A 19,801-nucleotide genomic window follows, 5' to 3' on the forward strand; every position below is an offset into this window, starting at 1 on the left:
GTATGGTGTAAGTAATGTTTTTGGTTGGAGTGCAGTGGTTGTATGTATGAGAAAGATATATGGTCATTTTAGTAACTCACATAAATCAGAACTTGAGCTCATTTGTGGCAAAATTAAGCTCACACCAATCAAGTGTATCATGCTTGAATTGCAATTCTCGTAAGGCAATTTTCAATATATTCTTAAACCCGTTTGTCGGAGTATTAAAACTTATCTTACTTGATGTTTGTCGACAGCTGTTCCACATGTAGGATGATTGGTAGATGAATTGTGAGGATGGTTGTGATGTAATGAAATAATCCTCTCGTCGTGGTGACCTGTTAAATGATGAGTACAGTGATAATGGTTCCTCTAACTTATTAATTTTGAATAGTTCTAAGAGACAAGTGTACTTGTACAGATTGTGGACCGTCAACAACCTGTGGGTTTTAAACAAGGGCTTGGAGTGTTCTTTTTGGTAAAAGTCCACCCCCAGTCTTTGCTTATCAACAGGTCAAAAAGAAAATTCAAACAATATACATGTACTATAGCATTGACCCTATATCAAAATTCAATATGGAATTAAATAAAAATCTTAGTAAATTTTATAAAAACCCTTTAATAAGTAGTATTTGTAAGTTTATAACCTACCAGGACGCGCGCCGAGTTAGTCTCGTTGACGGATATTTAAAACTTTCGAATATTTTGTAGTATCAGTTTTGATTGACGATGTCAACCCATCGAGATTGTTGCTTTTTGTAGGTTTTTAACCTACCAGGACGCGCGCTTCACATAGCCATGTGTCTACGCGTACTGCGTGACGCGCTTGTTTTACTGCAAGCGAGAGGGCTCTGGTTAGAGCAAAACGCGCGCCGAGTTGGACTCGTCGACGGTCCAATATATGGAACAGATATTTTACGAGTATCACCCGTTAAGTTGCTTTGCGAAGCAGAGCAATGATCGACAAAGAATGCTAGTTCGCGCGCCGCGTCGAAGCGGCGCAGTCCTCCAATACAAGTATCAGTTACAACTAATTAATTAATATTAAATATATTTATATATACATGTAAATGAATATATGTTTATTGAATTGATATGAGACATGTATTGGTAAAATACAATAAACAAAACAATGTACGTACGTACGCGCAAGATTAAAATTAAAATGTGTCATTTTTCTCTGAGCATGTCAGATAAATTTAGTAAAATTAATATAATAGTTCTAATTCTATGATGCAATTATATAATTTTAATTTTCCAAGCACCATAAGGGTCCACGGTGCAAAATTTGGCAGTTAACAGTTTTATATAACTTTACATGGCCATGAGTCTACGCGTACTTGTTTCACAATAATATTATAATTTTGCTTCGCATCTTGATCTTTGCTAGCTCTGCTTTAGCTTTACAAAACAGTTGCAGTCTGGAAGAGTTGACAAATTTTGTATGCTTATGCTATGTTTAATTAAGGATGATGATTAATTACTTTATACTGTATCACGTAACTTTTTCAGCCCGTTCTCTACCCGTCACTGAACAACCATTTATACTTAAAACCTTATATTAATGCTTAACTCTTTATTATGATTGCAATCATAACCCTACTTCAATTCTTGATAAAAGCTTTGCTGAAACCCTAACCTTAGTCCCTAACGATAAATTAAATTAACTTCCTTATACGGTCATATCAGGTGATCGAAATGAAACATTTTTTGCCATGTCATGGAGGGTGATTAGGAATCAAAGTCAAAAATACTTTTATTCAAGTTTGAAGTTGGTTTCAACTGTTAGAACAATTTGATCTCAAAGATCATCGATTGTAGACACAAGAGTGCAAAGAAACTGTTGCTAAGTGCGAAGAAACTGCTGCTATGTGCTAACTGCTGCTATGTGCTAACAGGCTGCTCACTGCTGCTAACTATTGTTAACTGCTGCTAACTGCTGAAAACTGCTGCTAACTGCTGCTAACTGCTGCTGTCGCGCGCGCGCCATTTGTTAGCATCAGTTTCTTTGCACGTTGGCCCTCCTGTGTAAAGTGATTCAATTTAGCTCGCTCGAATTTTCAATCCACTTCATGAAAACTTTTGGAAAACAAATTTAATATATTTAAATAATATTAATACACGCTGTATTTCCCTTTTCCGACTAATTTAACAATAGCATCAAATTATAATTATATCTAAAGTTTTGCATGTCTGTATTTATACTGGAACAAAAGTCAACATTCGGTTTGTTGTTGATCAATGATCAGCGATAAATTTATTTAGATATTTCTTTTTCATTCAAGTTCTGTAGTTTATTTAGTTCTGCCGTGCATTTTCAGGCGTTGCGGTCAAAACATAAGCATTTTCAATTTTGAAGTATAGTTAGCTAGGTACGTACAATGGAGCTTCTTGACCAAATGAATTAGGATCAGTCCCCTTTTTCTCTTACATGATAGATGAAGGCAGATCATAGGTGTAATATTCTTTGTACCCTGGAGATGATGTTTTTAGATTTTGGTGCTCTGGATATAAGTGAAAGGTCCTAGCTGTATGTAGCATTCCTTGCACCCTGTTGTTTGTTACTATAAAAGTGATATGCATTTCAATATAATATGATTTAAGCCTCTTTTACTCCAATTATCGAGAGACTCTCAAAGCAGTACATCACAGGTTAAATCCTCCTTGGCCCTTGCCCATTTATTCCTCAACTTTTGGTCAAATGGGTTTAAGTATGAGCATCGATCAGTGGCGTAACGTTGCATGTTGGTGCCGCCCGCCGAAAAAGCGCCCCCTTGTTGGCGCCCCTCCCCTCTTAAATTAGAAACGTAAAATTGGACAAATTTGGTGATTTGTAGAGCAAAACGGGCAGTTTTGCTCTTACTTTAATTACTTCAAAATTGTCCCACATTTAAACAACGATTTGATGCCTCCTTAAGATGGTGCCCCCTGCACAGCGGGTCAGTAGGGGCTCTTTGTTACACCACTGGCATTGATGGGCATTGCTGTTTTCAAGGCTTTACCTTTATGATGAAAATGAACAGCAAGATATAGTTAAATTTCACTTCAATAGAGTCACAGGAGGACTATTATAGTGCAAAGAAACTGCTGCTCAGTGAGCAGCAGTGAGCAACAGTGAGCAGCAGTTAGCAGCAGTAAGCAGCAGTTAGCAGCAGTTTCTTTGCACTATAGTCCTCCTGTGGAGTATGGTCAAAAATTGTATTCATTTTTGGATTTTTCGATTTTGAACGAAAAGTGATGTAAATAATACTCATTTTGCCCATTGATTCCTCAATCTTTGGTCAAATGGACATGGGAAACGACCAGGTCTCCCCTGGCCACCCTGATGTTATCACGAATGAACTGTTGATTAATGAAATCGATCACAGTATTACTTTTAGTTTAAAAAGTAGGAACGGTATGTTATACTGCAACACAACATCTGTTAATTAACATCTGTCAATGCTTCAATGCTAATGTTTAGATAGTGCTACCAGCTGCAGTAATTGCACATACGTATACTGATTAGTGACAAACCTAATTTAGGAATATACGCTGATCAGTTTTACAGCAACTTATATCTTTATATTTAGAATTGTGTTGAGATTAGGAAAGCTAGTCAGTGTGTACTACTCAAGTCACGGTTTAGTTGAAGTAACGACGTTTTGGCTCAAAGAGTTAATCATGCACTGTTAAATCACACCGAACTTGGTGATAAAAATGAAAGTTTAAGGACTGGTAAACATATGTTGTGATTTTACCTGACCGATTTTTTCACTAATATAAGTTATGTTACTACTATATTATATAAGTTATGTTACTTCTATATTATATAAGTAAATTTTTCTCTATTGTCTCCATTCTACGATGATGGTGTCCCAATTTGTCGTCTCAGTTCTCTGTTTTACTTCTCCCTCGCTTTTACTTGAGTGATTTCCACCATTACCCCTGATTGAGAACCAAATACCAATAATGTCCAGAGTGAAACCATGTGGTTCGACTTGGACATCGAAATCCCGATTTACTGCATACCCCAAATTGTGCAGTGAATTAGGGTTTTACTGTACCTTTTCTTTAAACATTTGAATTCTCTAAAATATCCTTTCCAAAATTGAATTCCTTATTATTAGTTCTTGAGATTTTTGAAGTTATGAACCGCAAAAATTCCCTGCTGATGTTCATTTAGCGGCATTGCTGTGTAATTCAATAACAAACAACTTGCCTTGTTGAGCCAATAAATAAGATTTAGATCATAATAATGTATAGAATACAGTAAATAGAATACCGAAAATTTGTACGCTATAGCATTTATTAAAAATATGTATTATTTGTCATGCAATGCATTAAACATTACAATTGGTACGCGATAATTGCACAAGAAAAATCAAGCAAGAGAAAAGGTTTAAGATTACATATCATTTAACGTATTTATGACATCTTTTCTTTAGTTTTGCCCGAGGAGAAAGTTCTAGATTTTCAGTTATTTGTGTTGAACGGAATCGGGGATAGTTTTATTAATTATATTATTATGGAGCCGTTAAAGGTTTTACTACCACATGCCCCTGGAAAACTGCAATACTTTCAGAGATTATCTTTTTCTTAAGTATTTGTCTCGTTCTATATATTATGTATATTCTAATAATACTATCTTGGTCATTTTGTTCCTAAAATTACGGCATAAAAATTGATTTTCTTGCAATTTACCTTGAGACGTAATAACAGAGGTCTTAATAAACCCAACACCGCTAGACTGCTATGGTCTAATTACATTATGCTATTACATAATCAGCAAATGCAGCTTTTTTGCAGGCATTATTGTGTAACTAAGTTATAAATTTCCTTAAATTTTGTCGGACCAAAAATAGAGATTGTAATAATATGTTATTTGTGAATTGTTCTCCTTTACCACCTAAACTTTACCACCTTTACCTCTAATTACCACCTTTAAACTAGTCGTGTAACCGGTACAGACCTCAGCTAGTTTGCAGAACATGAGCCACGAGATGATTGTGGTATGGCGTAATTTAGTCGACGTCAATGTTCTACTTGTAGTGGGTTGTTTTTTCAGTTGTCAGCGCACTGACCTTTTGTTAATATTGGTTTTAATAGACTATAGAGCCTGCCAGCAGGTTTAGAAACAAGTCGTTTGTTGATTCTGTTACCAGTTACAACTGAATACGTGACCAATACTATGACGTAATTAGAAGCGTGATTTCTACCCTTATACTCTCAGATAATCTCATTAAGCAGATCAGAGATCCCCACTCATATCTTGCTCCAGGAAATTTATGCGAACATTCTGATTAATAATGACGTAAATTCCTCAATCTGACTGGTTTTGCACGTTTTATTTACTTTTGAGTTTTGTGTAATTCTATAGACTTACAGTGTTAACTGTTTTAAGGCTAGACAACGCATTTTTCCTGTTGTGTCCAGAAACATCTAGAAGAGATCAATTAAATCATCATGTAAATAGGCAGATAGAATTTAGGTGGCATTTTTGTTTCATCGTTTACACAGGGACTAGGAGATTTCCTGATGACCTGATGCAACTTCCGCAATCTTGCCGGTACATGTCCAGACCTGAAACAAATCAAGTTTAAATTATTTCCCGGAAGTCCACAAAAGGTCCCGGGACCCTGATCGGGCAGGTACCATTTCAGTTATGCCATCATGAGATGGTTCTGTTTCTCTTATTTGCCAAGTTTGTTTGAGTTTACCTTTTCGTTAAGTTTACAGTTTCGTTAAGTTTTCTGGACGAAGGAACTTGAAGGAAGGTGAAGAGTTAAAGGCAGTGTTCGTGACTGTTTCCGTAACTTTACTTTTCACCTTCCTTCCGTTTTTCTTTTGACTTTTAGTATATTCTATTTGGCTGGCTGGTGTTGTGTTTTGCTTGCTTTGTGGCTACTTAGGAGTTCTTGTAGTTTGAAGTTTGTAGCATGCCTCTTGTACATCAGGGACTTGTCCCATATTTATATTTCTATTTAGTGAAATGTATTCCACCTCTCCGCCCTCTCCAGTATCCAGCCAGATCTTTACTTTCGCACATTTTTTCGCTGATCTGTTATGAAGAGTCGCAAATTACGGTTCAATTCAGCAAATCTAGTTTTTGTTCTGTCCATAAATATGCTGTTCCAATTTTTTAACAACTTTCTTGCTACAATCTTTCTTAGAGAAAACAAATATGATTTCATGCCCCGTTTTTCTATTACTAGATTCATTTTAATAACAAATAGTGAAATTAGCCAAGTTGTAACTTCTCTAACGTTAGAGATCTAATAATTCAATTTCCATGATAAAGAACGAAAAATCAGAAATTTTTGTTCAGACCATTTGTAGTTATTTTCAAAGGATTTCCTATCAGACTTTCTGTATAACAACTCCTCATATTGAATCAGTGTTTATTTGACTATTAAATGTGATATCATAAAGTTGCAACAAGGTTGTAACAAGGTTGTAACAAGGTTGTAAAAAGGTTGTAACAAGGTTGCAACAAGGTTGTAACAACCTTGTAACAAGGTTGTAACAAGGTTGTAACAAGGTTGTAACAAGGTTGTAACAAGGTTGTAACAAGGTTGTAACAAGGTTGTAACAAGGTTGTAACAAGGTTGTAACAAGGTTGTAACAAGGTTGTAACAAGGTTGCAACAAGGTTGTAACAAGGTTGTAACAAGGTTGTAACAAGGTTGCAACAAGGTTGGAACAAGGTTGCAACAAGGTTGCAACAAGGTTGCAACAAGGTTGTAACAAGGTTGCAACAAGGTTGCAACAAGGTTGCAACAAGATTGTAACAAGGTTGCAACAAGGTTGCAACAAGGTTGTAACAAGGTTGTAACAAGGTTGTAACAAGGTTGCAACAAGGTTGCAACAAGGTTGCAACAAGGTTGCAACAAGGTTGTAACAAGGTTGGAACAAGGTTGTAACAAGGTTGCAACAAGGTTGTAACAAGGTTGCAACAAGGTTGTAACAAGGTTGTAACAAGGTTGCAACAAGGTTGCAACAAGGTTGCAACAAGGTTGTAACAAGGTTGTAACAAGGTTGCAACAAGGTTGGAACAAGGTTGTAACAAGGTTGCAACAAGGTTGCAACAAGGTTGCAACAAGGTTGCAACAAGGTTGCAACAAGGTTGTAACAAGGTTGCAACAAGGTTGCAACAAGGTTGCAACAAAGTTGTAACAAGGTTGTAACAAGGTTGTAACAAGGTTGCAACAAGGTTGTAACAAGGTTGTAACAAGGTTGCAACAAGGTTGCAACAAGGTTGCAACAAGGTTGCAACAAGGTTGCAACAAGGTTGCAACAAGGTTGCAACAAGGTTGTAACAAGGTTGTAACAAGGTTGTAACAAGGTTGTAACAAGGTTGTAACAAGGTTGTAACAAGGTTGTAACAAGGTTGTAACAAGGTTGTAACAAGGTTGCAACAAGGTTGCAACAAGGTTGTAACAAGGTTGCAACAAGGTTGTAACAAGGTTGTAACAAGGTTGTAACAAGGTTTGACCTGTAGAATGAAATTGAGAAGAGATGTATCTGATAAAGTAACATCGAACTCCACTACACCAAATTACCAGACTAGCTCAACCTCCTCCTCCCTCCCAACCAACTACGAAGATTTACTAAGACACCTTCTCTCCGACCCGCAACAGTGTTGGGTATTAACTTTAAATTAACTTAAATTTTATAATTCTAACTTAACTTTCACTTTTTATGACCTCTTATTGAAACTTTTTATTGTATTGAACTGCTATACATTGACTTTTACTTCTATTTTTAATCTATTTTTAATTGTACTGAACTGTTATAAAGTAACTTTTACTTTTTGTCTTCATTGTAAAAATAATCATGATCCCGCTCTATATTAATATGTTAGCACGTCATGTTCTTTCTACGTTTAGACTTACTAATTTATCCTGATGTTTGATTAAACTATTAAACATATTTACTAAGCAGGTTTTTTTTACCGCAGGTACCAAACAACGACACCCTAGTTGCGCGTCGGCTCAACGAGTTAGAAGACCTAGACGTCGCGCAGTGCGCAGACTTTGCGCTACACATCAGTTTGGTGGTCTTTCTGACAGTTATGATCGTCAGTTGTGTGTAAGTATTGTGTCAGTTGTGTGTAAGTACTGTGACAGTATTGTTTAACTACTGTGACAGTTGTGTGTAAGTACTGTGACAGTATTGTTTAACTACTGTGACAGTTGTGTGTAAGTACTGTGACAGTTGTGTGTAAGTACTGTGACAGTATTGTTTAACTACTGTTGTTGTTGTGAAACCAGCTTTTTTTTTTGCCGGTACCCTTAAGGGATTTCAAGTCAACTTATAAAATCAAAAAATTCACACACCAAACAATATCTCACTCCCATCGGGCAGAAATTAACCTTTAATAAATCATAGTAAGTAAATGTATAGTCTATAGAATATGCGTATGAAAACTTAGCCTAGTTAAATAAAACCTACTGGTGAGACTTCCTTCACGATTGCTATTCAGCAATGTATGGTCCAAAAATCATCACGGGAAATTATATGAGTAACAATCCCGTTGGCCATACTTCATCAGATCTCAAAAAGTCTGCACTTCGAGTTGCTATACCAAATTTGAAATTCAGCGAAATCACGCACTTTATTCTAAACTCTTAAACTCAGCCCAATTGCACACAAATCAACAAAGAAGATAACAGATTAATCTGAGTTAATTATCTCTTATATGCATTCACTACACTCAAAACTTTTCCGTCGTTAATATAGTGATACTTCGACGGTTCAGCAGATCTTTTCTCCTTTAATTGAGCTACAAGTTTTTTATGTGTTGCTTGTTCCTCTCGGTTTCTATCTGGAGCAACGAACCAGCTGTGGTAGGTTGTACAGAGGGACTTTTTCAAATGATTTGCTCTCGAGAGAGCCTCTTTCACTGATTCGTTACTATTCATAGTCACTTTGATTGGCCTCGGCCTACCATCCTCCCGTTTCTTCACACCGATACGATTAGCAGCTACAATATCAGAGTGGTTATTGTGTTGCAAAATCTTGTCCAGTACTTCATCTGCTAAATCAGCGGGGCACGTGGAGTAATCCTCCGGAACTCCGTGGACGATGAAGTTCCTGCTCCGAGCGTCGTCTTGAACAGCAGACTGTACTGCTTTCTTCACTGTCTTCAAAGTTGGAGCTTTATTGTCGCAGTTTTTCCTGGCAATTTCGCTCCATGTCTTCATCTCCGTTTTAATCTCAGTTTGAACAGTCTCCTGCACAGATTTTAGCTGCTCTCTCTGCACTTTTATCAGTTCTGACTTAACATAATCGATGGTACCGGCTGCAGATTTGCATAAAACAATGTTACTGATCAGTGATTTGGTTAAGTTCTCAATGAGTTTTGCCATCGTGTCCTTGTTACATTTCATGAGTGCTGCATGATTCAGTTCCTCAAATTTTTCAATATTGACAGCGTTCTTCGCAGTATTTGCAGTATTGACAGCTTTTAAAACTTTTTCCACTGATGAATGCAAAGCTTCCTCTTGTGTGTGTAGATCTGCTACGTTGAATTCCATTGTCAATTGTACAACAAACGGGCTGTACAGCACGGTGCTGTGTTAAAGTTGATAAAACAGCTGATAAGAGACGATTTAAACCGTTGCATAAGCTAGATAAAATGATTGCTACTGATAAAATGATTGCTACTGTGACAGTTGTGTGTAAGTACTGTGACAGTATTGTTTAACTACTGTGTCAGGTGTGTGTAAGTACTGTGACAGTTGTGTGTAAGTACTGTGTCAGTTGTGTGTAAGTACTGTGACAGTTGTGTGTAAGTACTGTGTCAGTTGTGTGTAAGTACTGTGACAGTATTGTTTAACTACTGTGTAAGCTATATAAATATTACTTGTCACACTCTTACTTGTCAGTAAGCTTTGTTCTCTCGCTGTCAGTATATGGTTTACTAAACTCAGTAAAATATTACTTACTTTATGTACTGAAAGGCTGGACCACCAGTCGAGCTGTCTCTTTTGTGATCTTTACGTTTCCTCTAATTCCCTCTTCTGACGACATTTCCATAAGACCTCCTCTTCCCGGCGGCATCACTCACACAACAAAGACGTCGTAAAAGTCACGTGTTAGCTACCCTCCTGATGGCCGTAACGTATCGAATAACGACAACTAGACTACACGATGGTAAATTAATAAGTTTAACAGACTGTAGCCATTGGTGTCGCCACACTGTCGTTGTTGGAACACTACTTTTGCACGACTGGGTGCTTCTCATTAAGCTCCTGATACTCTACTACTGCTGCTGCGAGTCTCAGATTCCTCAAATGTTAAGTTATTCATTACTTAATACTTAATACCGCAGCAGTATTTCGCATTTTAACGCTAAGTAACATTTAAATATTGTAAATGTTGCGCTGGCTTTTCCACCACTCGCAACTGTATTAACAAATTAGCCTCCATTTTCTGAACTTTCAAATAATACGCACTATAACATACTGATATTTATAGACTGGAATTCCTGATTACAGTCCTTAGTACGTTATGCACGAGTAGCCATGATGTAAATTATTGACTATTAGTTAAGGGCCAATGACCAGATTATTCAGCAAGTTCTAACAATACCGACTTTTCGATCGAAATTTGGAACTGTTGGTTAAAACGAGTTTTTAACTCTTTTTGTTGCAGATCTTAGGCAACAATCCCTCACATACTCGCTGGTTAGAAGCTAGCTATCACAAGATCTTAACACGATGTTATACACTATAATAATAATCAGCAATCAGTGGCATGTACAATCGTTTATAGTTATGAATATTGCAAAATAATGTAAAATTTACAGGATTAACTTAGAGTGCTGAATGTTTTACCAAATGACAAGCGCGCTGGGAAAGTGGTAGTAAAATGATCAACTTACCATTTTCCAAATTCACAACTTGGAGGAAATAACCACTAAAAACTGCTAATTTCACAGAATAATTAAAGTTTTATTAGAAGTCCAGTTCAAGTATTTGAGGCATGTGCGGTGGGCGGCACCGTATGACCGTACACAGTTCGTCAATAACTTAATACTAATTGGTATCTTAGCTTCTTAGCTTTGAGACTGGGAAAATCAAGCCTGTATAAGGAATGTGGATTCTTGCAGAAACCGGAAATTTTCAATCCCAATCTCGGATTCATTGAGTTCATTATTTGTCACAATTGTTATGTATTCTTGATTTACATTTTTAGTCCTACGGTACAAAATTACGTCGCTATTAAAAATAAAGAATGAAAAAGATTTCTAAGGAAATGTAACGCTGTGAAGCCAGATCAAATAGAATATATCGCGTCATTATTTAACTTACAAACGTACAGAAAAGTAGAATATTTTTATTCGACTGGAACTAGTTAACGTATATTAAAGTACAAATCTTTTCATTGTATCTGAACTCACAATTACTGACCCTTACAAGCCATTGTTCTCTAACTCTCTCTCTCTCTCTCTCTCTCTCTCTCTCTCTCTCTCTCTCTCTCTCTCTCTCTCTCTCTCTCTCTCTCTCTCTCTCTCTCTCTCTCTCTCTCTCTCTCTCTCTCTCTCTCTCTCTCTCTCTCTCTCTCTCTCTCTCTCTCTCTCTCTCTCTCTCTCTCTCTCTCTCTCTCTCTCTCTCTCTCTCTCTCTCTCTCTCTCTCTCTCTCTCTCTCTCTCTCTCTCTCTCTCTCTCTCTCGCTCGCTCTCTCTCTCTCTCTCTCTCTCTCTCTCTCTCTCTCTCTCTCTCTCTCTCTCTCTCTCTCTCTCTCTCTCTCTCTCTCTCTCTCTCTCTCTCTCTCTCTCTTTCTCTCTCTCTCTCTAAGTCTACACCACCCGCAAACCAGTTTAACTGTCCAGTCCGGAATATCAAAGCAGACCAAATGTTCACCCTAACCCCCCCCTTATGGTGTCCAGTGTCAATCATTATAACTTTAAGTAATATTTATTTGAACAATAGTGCCTAAAAATAAATTGAAAAACCAGGTCTGAACTCTGAACAAGTTTGTCTCCGATTACTTTTTCAATTTTCATACTAATGACACTAACAGGAGTAGAACTTGTGATGGTTGTTACCACTCAATTACCACCCTGGTACCACCCTGGTACCACCCTGGTACCACCCTGGTACCACTACTCACTGCTCACCCTGTGTTATTGCTATAAATCTTGATCTCATAAACACAGACATATCGGCTCTGTTCGTTAGACCTCTGTCCCACTACGTACCAGATGTAACCCTGAGAAACAAAGGTGGGAGGTGCTGTTGATTATCCTAATTATCAAGTGATTATCAAGTGATTAGCTTCACTTCTCTCTCCCTACTAGATACATCTCTCTCTCTGGTTCTAATAATTGATCGTATCTAGTACGTGAGGGTGGAAATAGGCTGGTAATCCACCTAATTATCTAAATAGAGTAGGATATAATCTGGCAATAGAACAGGTAATATGGCCTGGTGGCCTGCTGGGCCATATTACCCGTTCCAGGTAGTGCTAGTCTAGAAAGGTCAAACAGGGTCTCTGCTATAATTGATCTTATCTTAAATTGTGATCACCAAGTTCACAAAATGGACCAGTACTGCATTCAGAGAAAGTGGGACCCGTGAACGAACCCATGAAATTATCACTCTTTATCTTTTCTATTGTTTCTCTCTATGACCCTGACTAAATCTCTTCCTGGTCATTTTACGGGGTCATCAAACCAAAAATTATAATTTAATAACTTTCTAGACAAATAATAAGATAAATTAGATTCTAAGAGCGGTAATAAGATTACATTTCAGATACGTGTGCCGGAAGCCAGCCCGGAGAAAGATTAAGACTATGTCAGTAGAGGTACAAACTGACGACAATATCGAGATCTACCTTGTAAGTAACAAAACATTGTAATTATTCTGTAACTTAATGAAACATGGGATTTATCCTGTCAGTAAATATAATGATGTATTTATTTATCCTGTAAGTAAATAAGTAGAGACTCATCTAGTAAGTAGATCAATTATAAACATTTGGTCCTTTGAGAAGTAAGGGTATTAGAAGATAGGCTTGTTTGTCTTGTGATCATTAACAGATTTACGGAGACAGCTGTAAGAGATATATATATATAGCTATATAGGGTAGTTACTTTATTAACGCGGTGGTCTATTAATAGTCTCAAAAAGACCATTTTAAATGACCATTTAGGGGTATAAATTTGTACTTCTCCAGTTCTCCAGTCTTGTCATACCTGTCACAATTAGGAATGCCAAATTAACATGCGGAATTTAATGCTTTTGGTACTTGCAAATTGGCCAGGTAATTTAATGGTTTGCAGGATGAATTACGCACAAACAACATGCAAAATTTGAGATCACGAGTATCTTAATTAACTGAACTGTTGAACTTACCAAACGACCAGGAGTCTTTTTAACATTTGGAAGTTTATGCGTTAAAATTGTTTGTCGGGTTGCAGGCAACCGAGATTTTTAACTGCAATCATAAAAAGTCTGGTGTTAGTGTATTATCTCTCTGTGTAAAGTGTAAAGTGTATTTAAAACCCGAACTACTGCAGCTATGCAGTGCTAAGTATTCACTAAGTACGACACTTACCTCAATCACACTATTCACTTACAATTTACTTACACACAATATATAATCTAACTAATTTCCTCCTCTTCTCAGAAGGATACTCACACTTCCTCCTCCCCGACCTCATCCCCGCCGTTAGAGCGGGGATTAGAGCGCGAGCGCCAGAAACTCATGCGCCCGCTGAGCGAGGTGCGGCCGGCGTTCGTGCGCCAGGTCTCTGCGTCTGAGACGCGCAACCACATCCCCCCGTCACCGTTAACAACCAGTGACCTTGCTACCTCAATTTGTAGTCTTCAGTCAGCGACTTCATCTCATCTCAGGTTTCTTTCAGTTAAAGAAAATTTATTTTTATTCGGAATCAAATTATGTGAAGTACATTTCAAAAAAATCAGGTACTGGTTCTGGTGTAAATATACGTAAATATATGGTGTATATCAAGTATAAGTAATTTTAAACCTTCAAATTTGAGTACCGATAATAATTAATTTATCTTTTCTTTTTAATTAGTGAGTGGCATCACGAAATTTTAGAGTGATATCACCTCTTTTTAAAAGTTGTATATAAATTGATAAGGGGGTATTATCTCTTTTCATTAGTTTTATAGAAGTTAGTAAGGGGGCAGATAGTGGTAAGCACTAAGTCGTTGATCGAAACACAAAAAATTCTTCAATTTATTTCAAGTAGTGTTAAAAGTATTAAAAAAGTATTAAGTTTTATATAAATTAATAAGGGGCATCCCAACAAAGCAGATCTGGCTTCATAATCATGGAATGTTAGCAGCGTTGATGTGAAGAAGCCTTTGATAGAGCAGGGGAAGGGTTTTTGCAACGTAATTAGAGTCAATAAAGAGGAGGGGAGGAGGGGGTAGGACCAACTGTGACGTCCAACAGCTCCAACTGGGTCCGGTACTCAGAGGATGCAGGAACTTTTACAGTTTCTTCTTTAGTTTTAGACCCAAACATTCCAATCCTCATTAATAAGCCGCCAATTGTTAAACTCTACTACTATACACTTGGTATGAAATTACTGAAATCTGACAAGGCTCGCACGTATTGGTCGAAGGTGGGCTCAGATCGACATGGTAAATGTAGAGGGGGGGTGACTACGGTGGAGGATGGAACCAGGGAAATTATTCTAGTGCTGTCTAGCTTTTTGCATTTGGACACGGGGAAACACAAGGCTTTAAATATTTGTTCATATCGTGAGAGATACAAATTATTTGTTACACAGTAGTGTTGAAATAATAAAACTTACTTAATTCCGTTACTTACTTAAGGTGGCTTCATTGTCGGAGTATGCATGTCTCCACAGTTTTCGTCATAGCATATTGGGGGGGGGGGGGGGGGGGGTAGGTGAGAGGGGGCGGAAGGGGGAAGAAGGGGGATACTCTTATGATTCATAAGTATCTCCAGTTAGCTAGTATCAGTCCCAGTAAGTCCTGACTATCCTCTACTTCTCATAGTCCATAAGTAGGCTCCCAGAATATATTACAGTTTTAACTTTGTCTATAAAACTAAAATCAGTTCCCCGTATCTCGATAACCCCTCATACCCTCCAGCCAGGCTCGCACACCTCGAATGATAAGTTTCCCATGTCTGTTTATCACTCATACCCAGTACCCAGTCTTTATCAGCTTTACTTTCAGTGAGCAACCAGTCTTTTTCAATCATTAGAATATGTTATGAATATCCTGATAAGGTAATTATCATAATTTTCATCAAGGTAGTACCCGCAGTTATTTAACATAAACAAGGTGTGAAGGGGCTCTGGAAACATATAAATTATATGAGAGATTTAACATGAACAAGGGTTAGAGAAAAATTAAACAAGGGTTTAAATCTAATATCTGTACAGGTTATCTTCCTCAGTTTGCAAGGGTTACAATTTGAACCTTCCTGAGAATCCGCCTGTAAAACCTTATTCACACAATCCTTCACCTGCTTTGTTTCATTCTTCCCGCGAAATACAGCGCTCTCTCTCTCCCTCTCTCTCTCTCTCTCTCTCTCTCTCTCTCTCTCCCTCTCTCTCAGTGTTAACCTTCTCAGTTCCATCTAATCGCTAGTTGGAATATTCCACGAACTCTTATTAGGATCACACCATTCTCTTATCTTACATGTAATTAACCTTATTTACATTCCTTTCCAGAAATCATAGAAAGTTGTTAAAGAAAAGTACGACGATGGTAGCATTTCCCTCAAACACGCTGCAGAATATTCTGACTAGTGACAGCTACAGAAAACTTGCCAGTAACAATACTATATCGGTAAGTTGGTTTTCTTAATTAAATCACGATTTGTGTCTTGTCAATTGTATTATATCATACCTCAGTTTATTTAAAAACTTCAGCCTTATTTAAAAACATCAGCCTTCTCTAACGTTCGTGCATAAACTGCATATATTCTAGTTGCTAGCCCTTAAATATTTAGTATTTTATAGACAGAAAGAATACAAATGTAATCTGTAACATTGTTTGAAGTTATTATATTACTTCAGTCATATAGTCCACACTACGGACAAAATTATTGGCTCGTTTGTTATTTGATTACGAATTTCCAATTGACTCACTACTGTCCTAAATTCTGCACCACCATGGTTTTACTAATGCTATGTGTTTTGGAAACTGTTCCAAATTAGATTTTCTGAAACCGTATATGGTTCTGGCAATGTTAACTTATCTCTGGGAGTCTCGACTTAGCCAACTAATTCCATTTCTGATCTTATTCCCTACTTTACAAATCACGGGATGAGCTTTTAGAGACGCCGTCCATTTTATCAAGTCTAATTAATACGCTAAAACTTTTTATCTATGACTGACTGAATGGAAATTAGCCCCACTTCTCCAGAAGTGACGAGTGGTATTTAATAATCAGATAATTATGATAAACGAAAATATTCTGCCCATTTTGTAAAGATTTAATTGGAACTTTATGAAACCCATTCGTTGTCTGATTACGGGAAATTATTGATCTGACGAGTGGTGTGAGGTCATGAGGTTTGAAAGGGATGGTTCATGTTCATTTCGTCAGAAACTAGTGGGGAAGAGGGTTTCGGTAATAGCCGAAACATTTACGCTAATTTCACACAATTATCATTCATTGTATTACTGACGTAAATGAGGTCTAAATATGGTTAAATATTGCTGACGTAATAGCATGAACTGGCCCTTATCAATTGTGCGGCAAAATTTTAGATTCCAAGATACCCACGATATTGAGAAACGCGACTTTGTCAAAAAAAAATTCAAGAATCAAGAATAAAATTACCTTTTCATTCTTTGTCCGACCGTAGTTAGTGTTTTAACCTGAAAAGTTAAAATAATCCCGGCCCTTTTGTAGATCATCTAATCAGAAGATCACGTTATCTTCCATTCAGAGCATCAACCATTGTCCATTGTTTGAGATCTATGAAACTTAATGCCCTTATCTTAATGTAGCCTTACAAAAGTCTCCCCTGCCTATCGCACGACAATTATAACAGTAACCTTGTGGCAGAGTTAAACAATATTGAATTCATGGTGGTAAGATTTATGGTTTTAAACAAGCGGCACAACGCCTTTGAGGGTGTTATCAACCCTGCCTAAACAAATACAGAACTCTACTTGATACCACCCTGGAAACGTAACATGTTGCTCTGATGCGTGACTACCGGCCCTGGCGGCCGCGAAAATTAATTTAAGTTAATAAATTTGAGTTAAGCGTTTGTGACATGGGAGTCATTTTGAGCCACTGTAATCGAGATGAGTAATAATAAGTATTCTGCTAAAATTATATGGCTTGGGTTTCTAACTAAGTTAGATCAGATAATAATGACAGCTTATAATGTTGATGACCAAATTTGAACATAATCCCTGCAACCACGTTTCTGCGACTGTTCTGCAGAAAACTGTCAAAGTCCGAGTTCCGCTGCTTCCTGCTGACTTTAGTTCTCGCTCCTTGGCGGAAATGACGCAATAAACCAGTTACCCTACCTACCTTTATCCGCTGATGACTTTTCTATCTGCACAAGTATTAAACTGTTAGACAGTGTGCTATATGCAGGGCTGCGGTAAGATGTCAACTAGTAAGGAATCTAGAATCCTTATAACTTACCTCTAGTTTCAGTACAGGGTTATCACATTTAAACTTTTAGGTTAAGCGCCCGACGCGAAAATTTCACATAAATATAATGTAAAAAGTATGGTAGCGTCTTTAAGAATTTTGATGCGCGCACTTGCGCGTATATGCAAGTTGTCAAGTTTGGCCGGCGATTAATTGAAGTCAAACGTTTCTTTTAATCATGTATGTGTGATTCCGTTTTCCAATTAATTTCTCTCAGTCCTTAGTAATTATATACTATCATCAGATGACTTAACATATTACTTTTGACTTTTATTTGTGTAAAAAGTAAGTGAAATATGTATTCAGACCGCAGTTGACGCCGCGGACCCATTAAACAGAAGACGTAGAATTACTGTAGCAACTCAGCCGGGCCTGAACCTCAATCACACTAATTCAAGTCATAATCTGACCAGTCATAACATAACACTGGTAAATACGTGGGCATGGAAATATATCGCCATCTTTGTGGGTCAGCAGAAAACTTTGAATATTATTGCAGGTATGCTACCGGTCCCTTCCGGCAGTCGAAACTGAATTCTCGATTTTCGACTGCATGCATATAGTTGAAACCGAATCTAGCGTATGAATCTAGGGTATGGGAACATGTTATGTAGCAATGTTGCATAGCTATTGTCTGTACTACTTGTTTGTATGGCATGTTGTTGCAAATGAGAATTTCGTTTCGATCGACTTCGACAGCCCCATTTTAATGGCCCATTAAGACGGCCCATCAAAATGGCCTCGAGGGGACTGGTAGCATGCGTGGTATACGTGTAGAAAAGCACTCCGTTAATTCATGTAAAACTTGGTGTTTCTTACTCTTCAATTGTATGCTTGAATGTTTTAATATTTGTTCATTCATAAACCTGCCTACTTCATCAACTTCTAGATGTACTCTTTGCTCTTTTGTACTCCCTATTCGATTCAATGCATGTTTTAAATTCAATTTTTGTTGTTGATGTTTCCTTTTCAAGGATGTTTATTTTTACGCACGATCGTTGGGAATATACATCATTATTCTGATTAATGTGACCTTAATGTTAATTGTTAATACCCTCCCATAATTTATATACTAACCCAAGTTGTTTCCAAGGGTCCACCAGCTTCTGCCTACAGATATACCTACAAACCAATCAGTGGAGTATTTTCAACTTCCGACTCCAACCTGTCCGAGAAATCGTCTCCAAGAAAAAAGGATCATACGCGATTTGTGACGAGGCCGGTCGACTAGACGCTTTTAATGTTAAGTAAATCTTAATAAAATAGTTTGTTTAGTAATCAAACCGAGAGACGATTAGGTATAGTCATAATTATATTTCATATGAAAATTTATAATTCATATGAATGATGAACCATGATAATGAGCTGGATTGAAGAAATCCAGTTTTGCACTTTTTTCGATGATGTTATCAAACTTAAGAAATTAATTGGTTATATTGTTTAATCATTTTTGAATTATCAAATTTTATTCTAAGTTTTTACATTGAACTATATTTTTCTATTTATTGAAATTGAATCCGAAATCTTCGGTGCAAATGATTAGGATTGAATAATTGAAAAGGTCATTTTAAAAACAGTAGAACTGTTCATTATTTTATTTATAAGTTTACTCATAATATAAAATTCTATTTGTCGACTTATCATAACATCGTATACCACAAACATATATAAAACAGCAAATATTAGATAAAAAAGGTCATTCACAAAGCTAAACTCGAACCGGAATCTAGCAACAGGCTGAAATGTCCGGATATAAACTATAATAATGCTCACAGTGCCCCTCCAAATACGCCGGACAGACCTACAGACCCTTGGTCCACCGCATGAAAGAACACGAACGATGTTACAGACTCAACAACGCCATCGACGAATCCACAGACAGAATCAAATCAGCCCCTGCACATCATGCCCTGACCACCGGCCACACCATCTCCTGGAACAACATCGAAGTCCTCAAATCCCTCACCTCACGCTCCCAACTTGACCTCACAGAACACGCAGCTATACAAATACGACAACCAGCTATGAACAGAACAGACCGCGCACCCAAATGTAGTTCCCTCTGGGACCCCATTCTTCCTAAAATTGCCAAATCCTTAAAGTCCAGACCATCTGGCATTTCCTTCTCAGCCTCAACAAAAGACTAAATTTTTATTGACATTGTACTGTAATTTTTCACTTTCCCACCCACACCTCCCC

At 37.3% G+C, this 19,801-nt stretch overlaps 2 protein-coding genes across 2 annotated transcripts in view; one reads left to right on the forward strand and one right to left on the reverse strand.

Annotated features, from left to right (window-relative positions):
• The window catches only part of LOC134814596 (U3 small nucleolar ribonucleoprotein protein IMP3-like), a 32,166-nt gene extending 17,436 nt beyond the window's left edge, over positions 1-14,730 (reverse strand). Inside the window, exon 1 of the mRNA XM_063822722.1 lies at positions 14,717-14,730. The gene's annotated coding sequence lies outside the window, so the exon portion shown is untranslated. The remainder of the gene's footprint in view (positions 1-14,716) is intronic.
• Positions 7,463-19,220, forward strand: LOC134814595 (uncharacterized). Its single transcript, XM_063822721.1, has 7 exons — positions 7,463-7,603; positions 7,918-8,048; positions 12,722-12,806; positions 13,599-13,825; positions 15,651-15,768; positions 17,909-18,101; positions 18,696-19,220. Exons 2-7 carry the CDS (start codon positions 8,032-8,034, stop codon positions 18,851-18,853), a joined length of 798 nt encoding a protein of 265 aa, XP_063678791.1. The 5' UTR covers positions 7,463-7,603; positions 7,918-8,031; the 3' UTR covers positions 18,854-19,220.
• Positions 19,221-19,801: the final 581 nt, after the last annotated feature.

This window comes from Bolinopsis microptera, chromosome 5 (assembly GCF_026151205.1).
Source record: "Bolinopsis microptera isolate Bmic1 chromosome 5, MBARI_Bmic_1.0, whole genome shotgun sequence".
NCBI classification, from domain to species: Eukaryota; Metazoa; Ctenophora; class Tentaculata; order Lobata; family Bolinopsidae; genus Bolinopsis; species Bolinopsis microptera.

What these genes read in the sequence shown, in the direction of transcription:
- LOC134814595 (XM_063822721.1), top strand. An exon ending in ACAATATCGAGATCTACCTT is followed by an intron (nt 12,807 to 13,598) that starts GTAAGTAACAAA and finishes TCCTCTTCTCAG; the next exon opens with AAGGATACTCACACTTCCTC. An exon ending in AACTTTGAATATTATTGCAG is followed by an intron (nt 18,102 to 18,695) that starts GTATGCTACCGG and finishes GTTGTTTCCAAG; the next exon opens with GGTCCACCAGCTTCTGCCTA.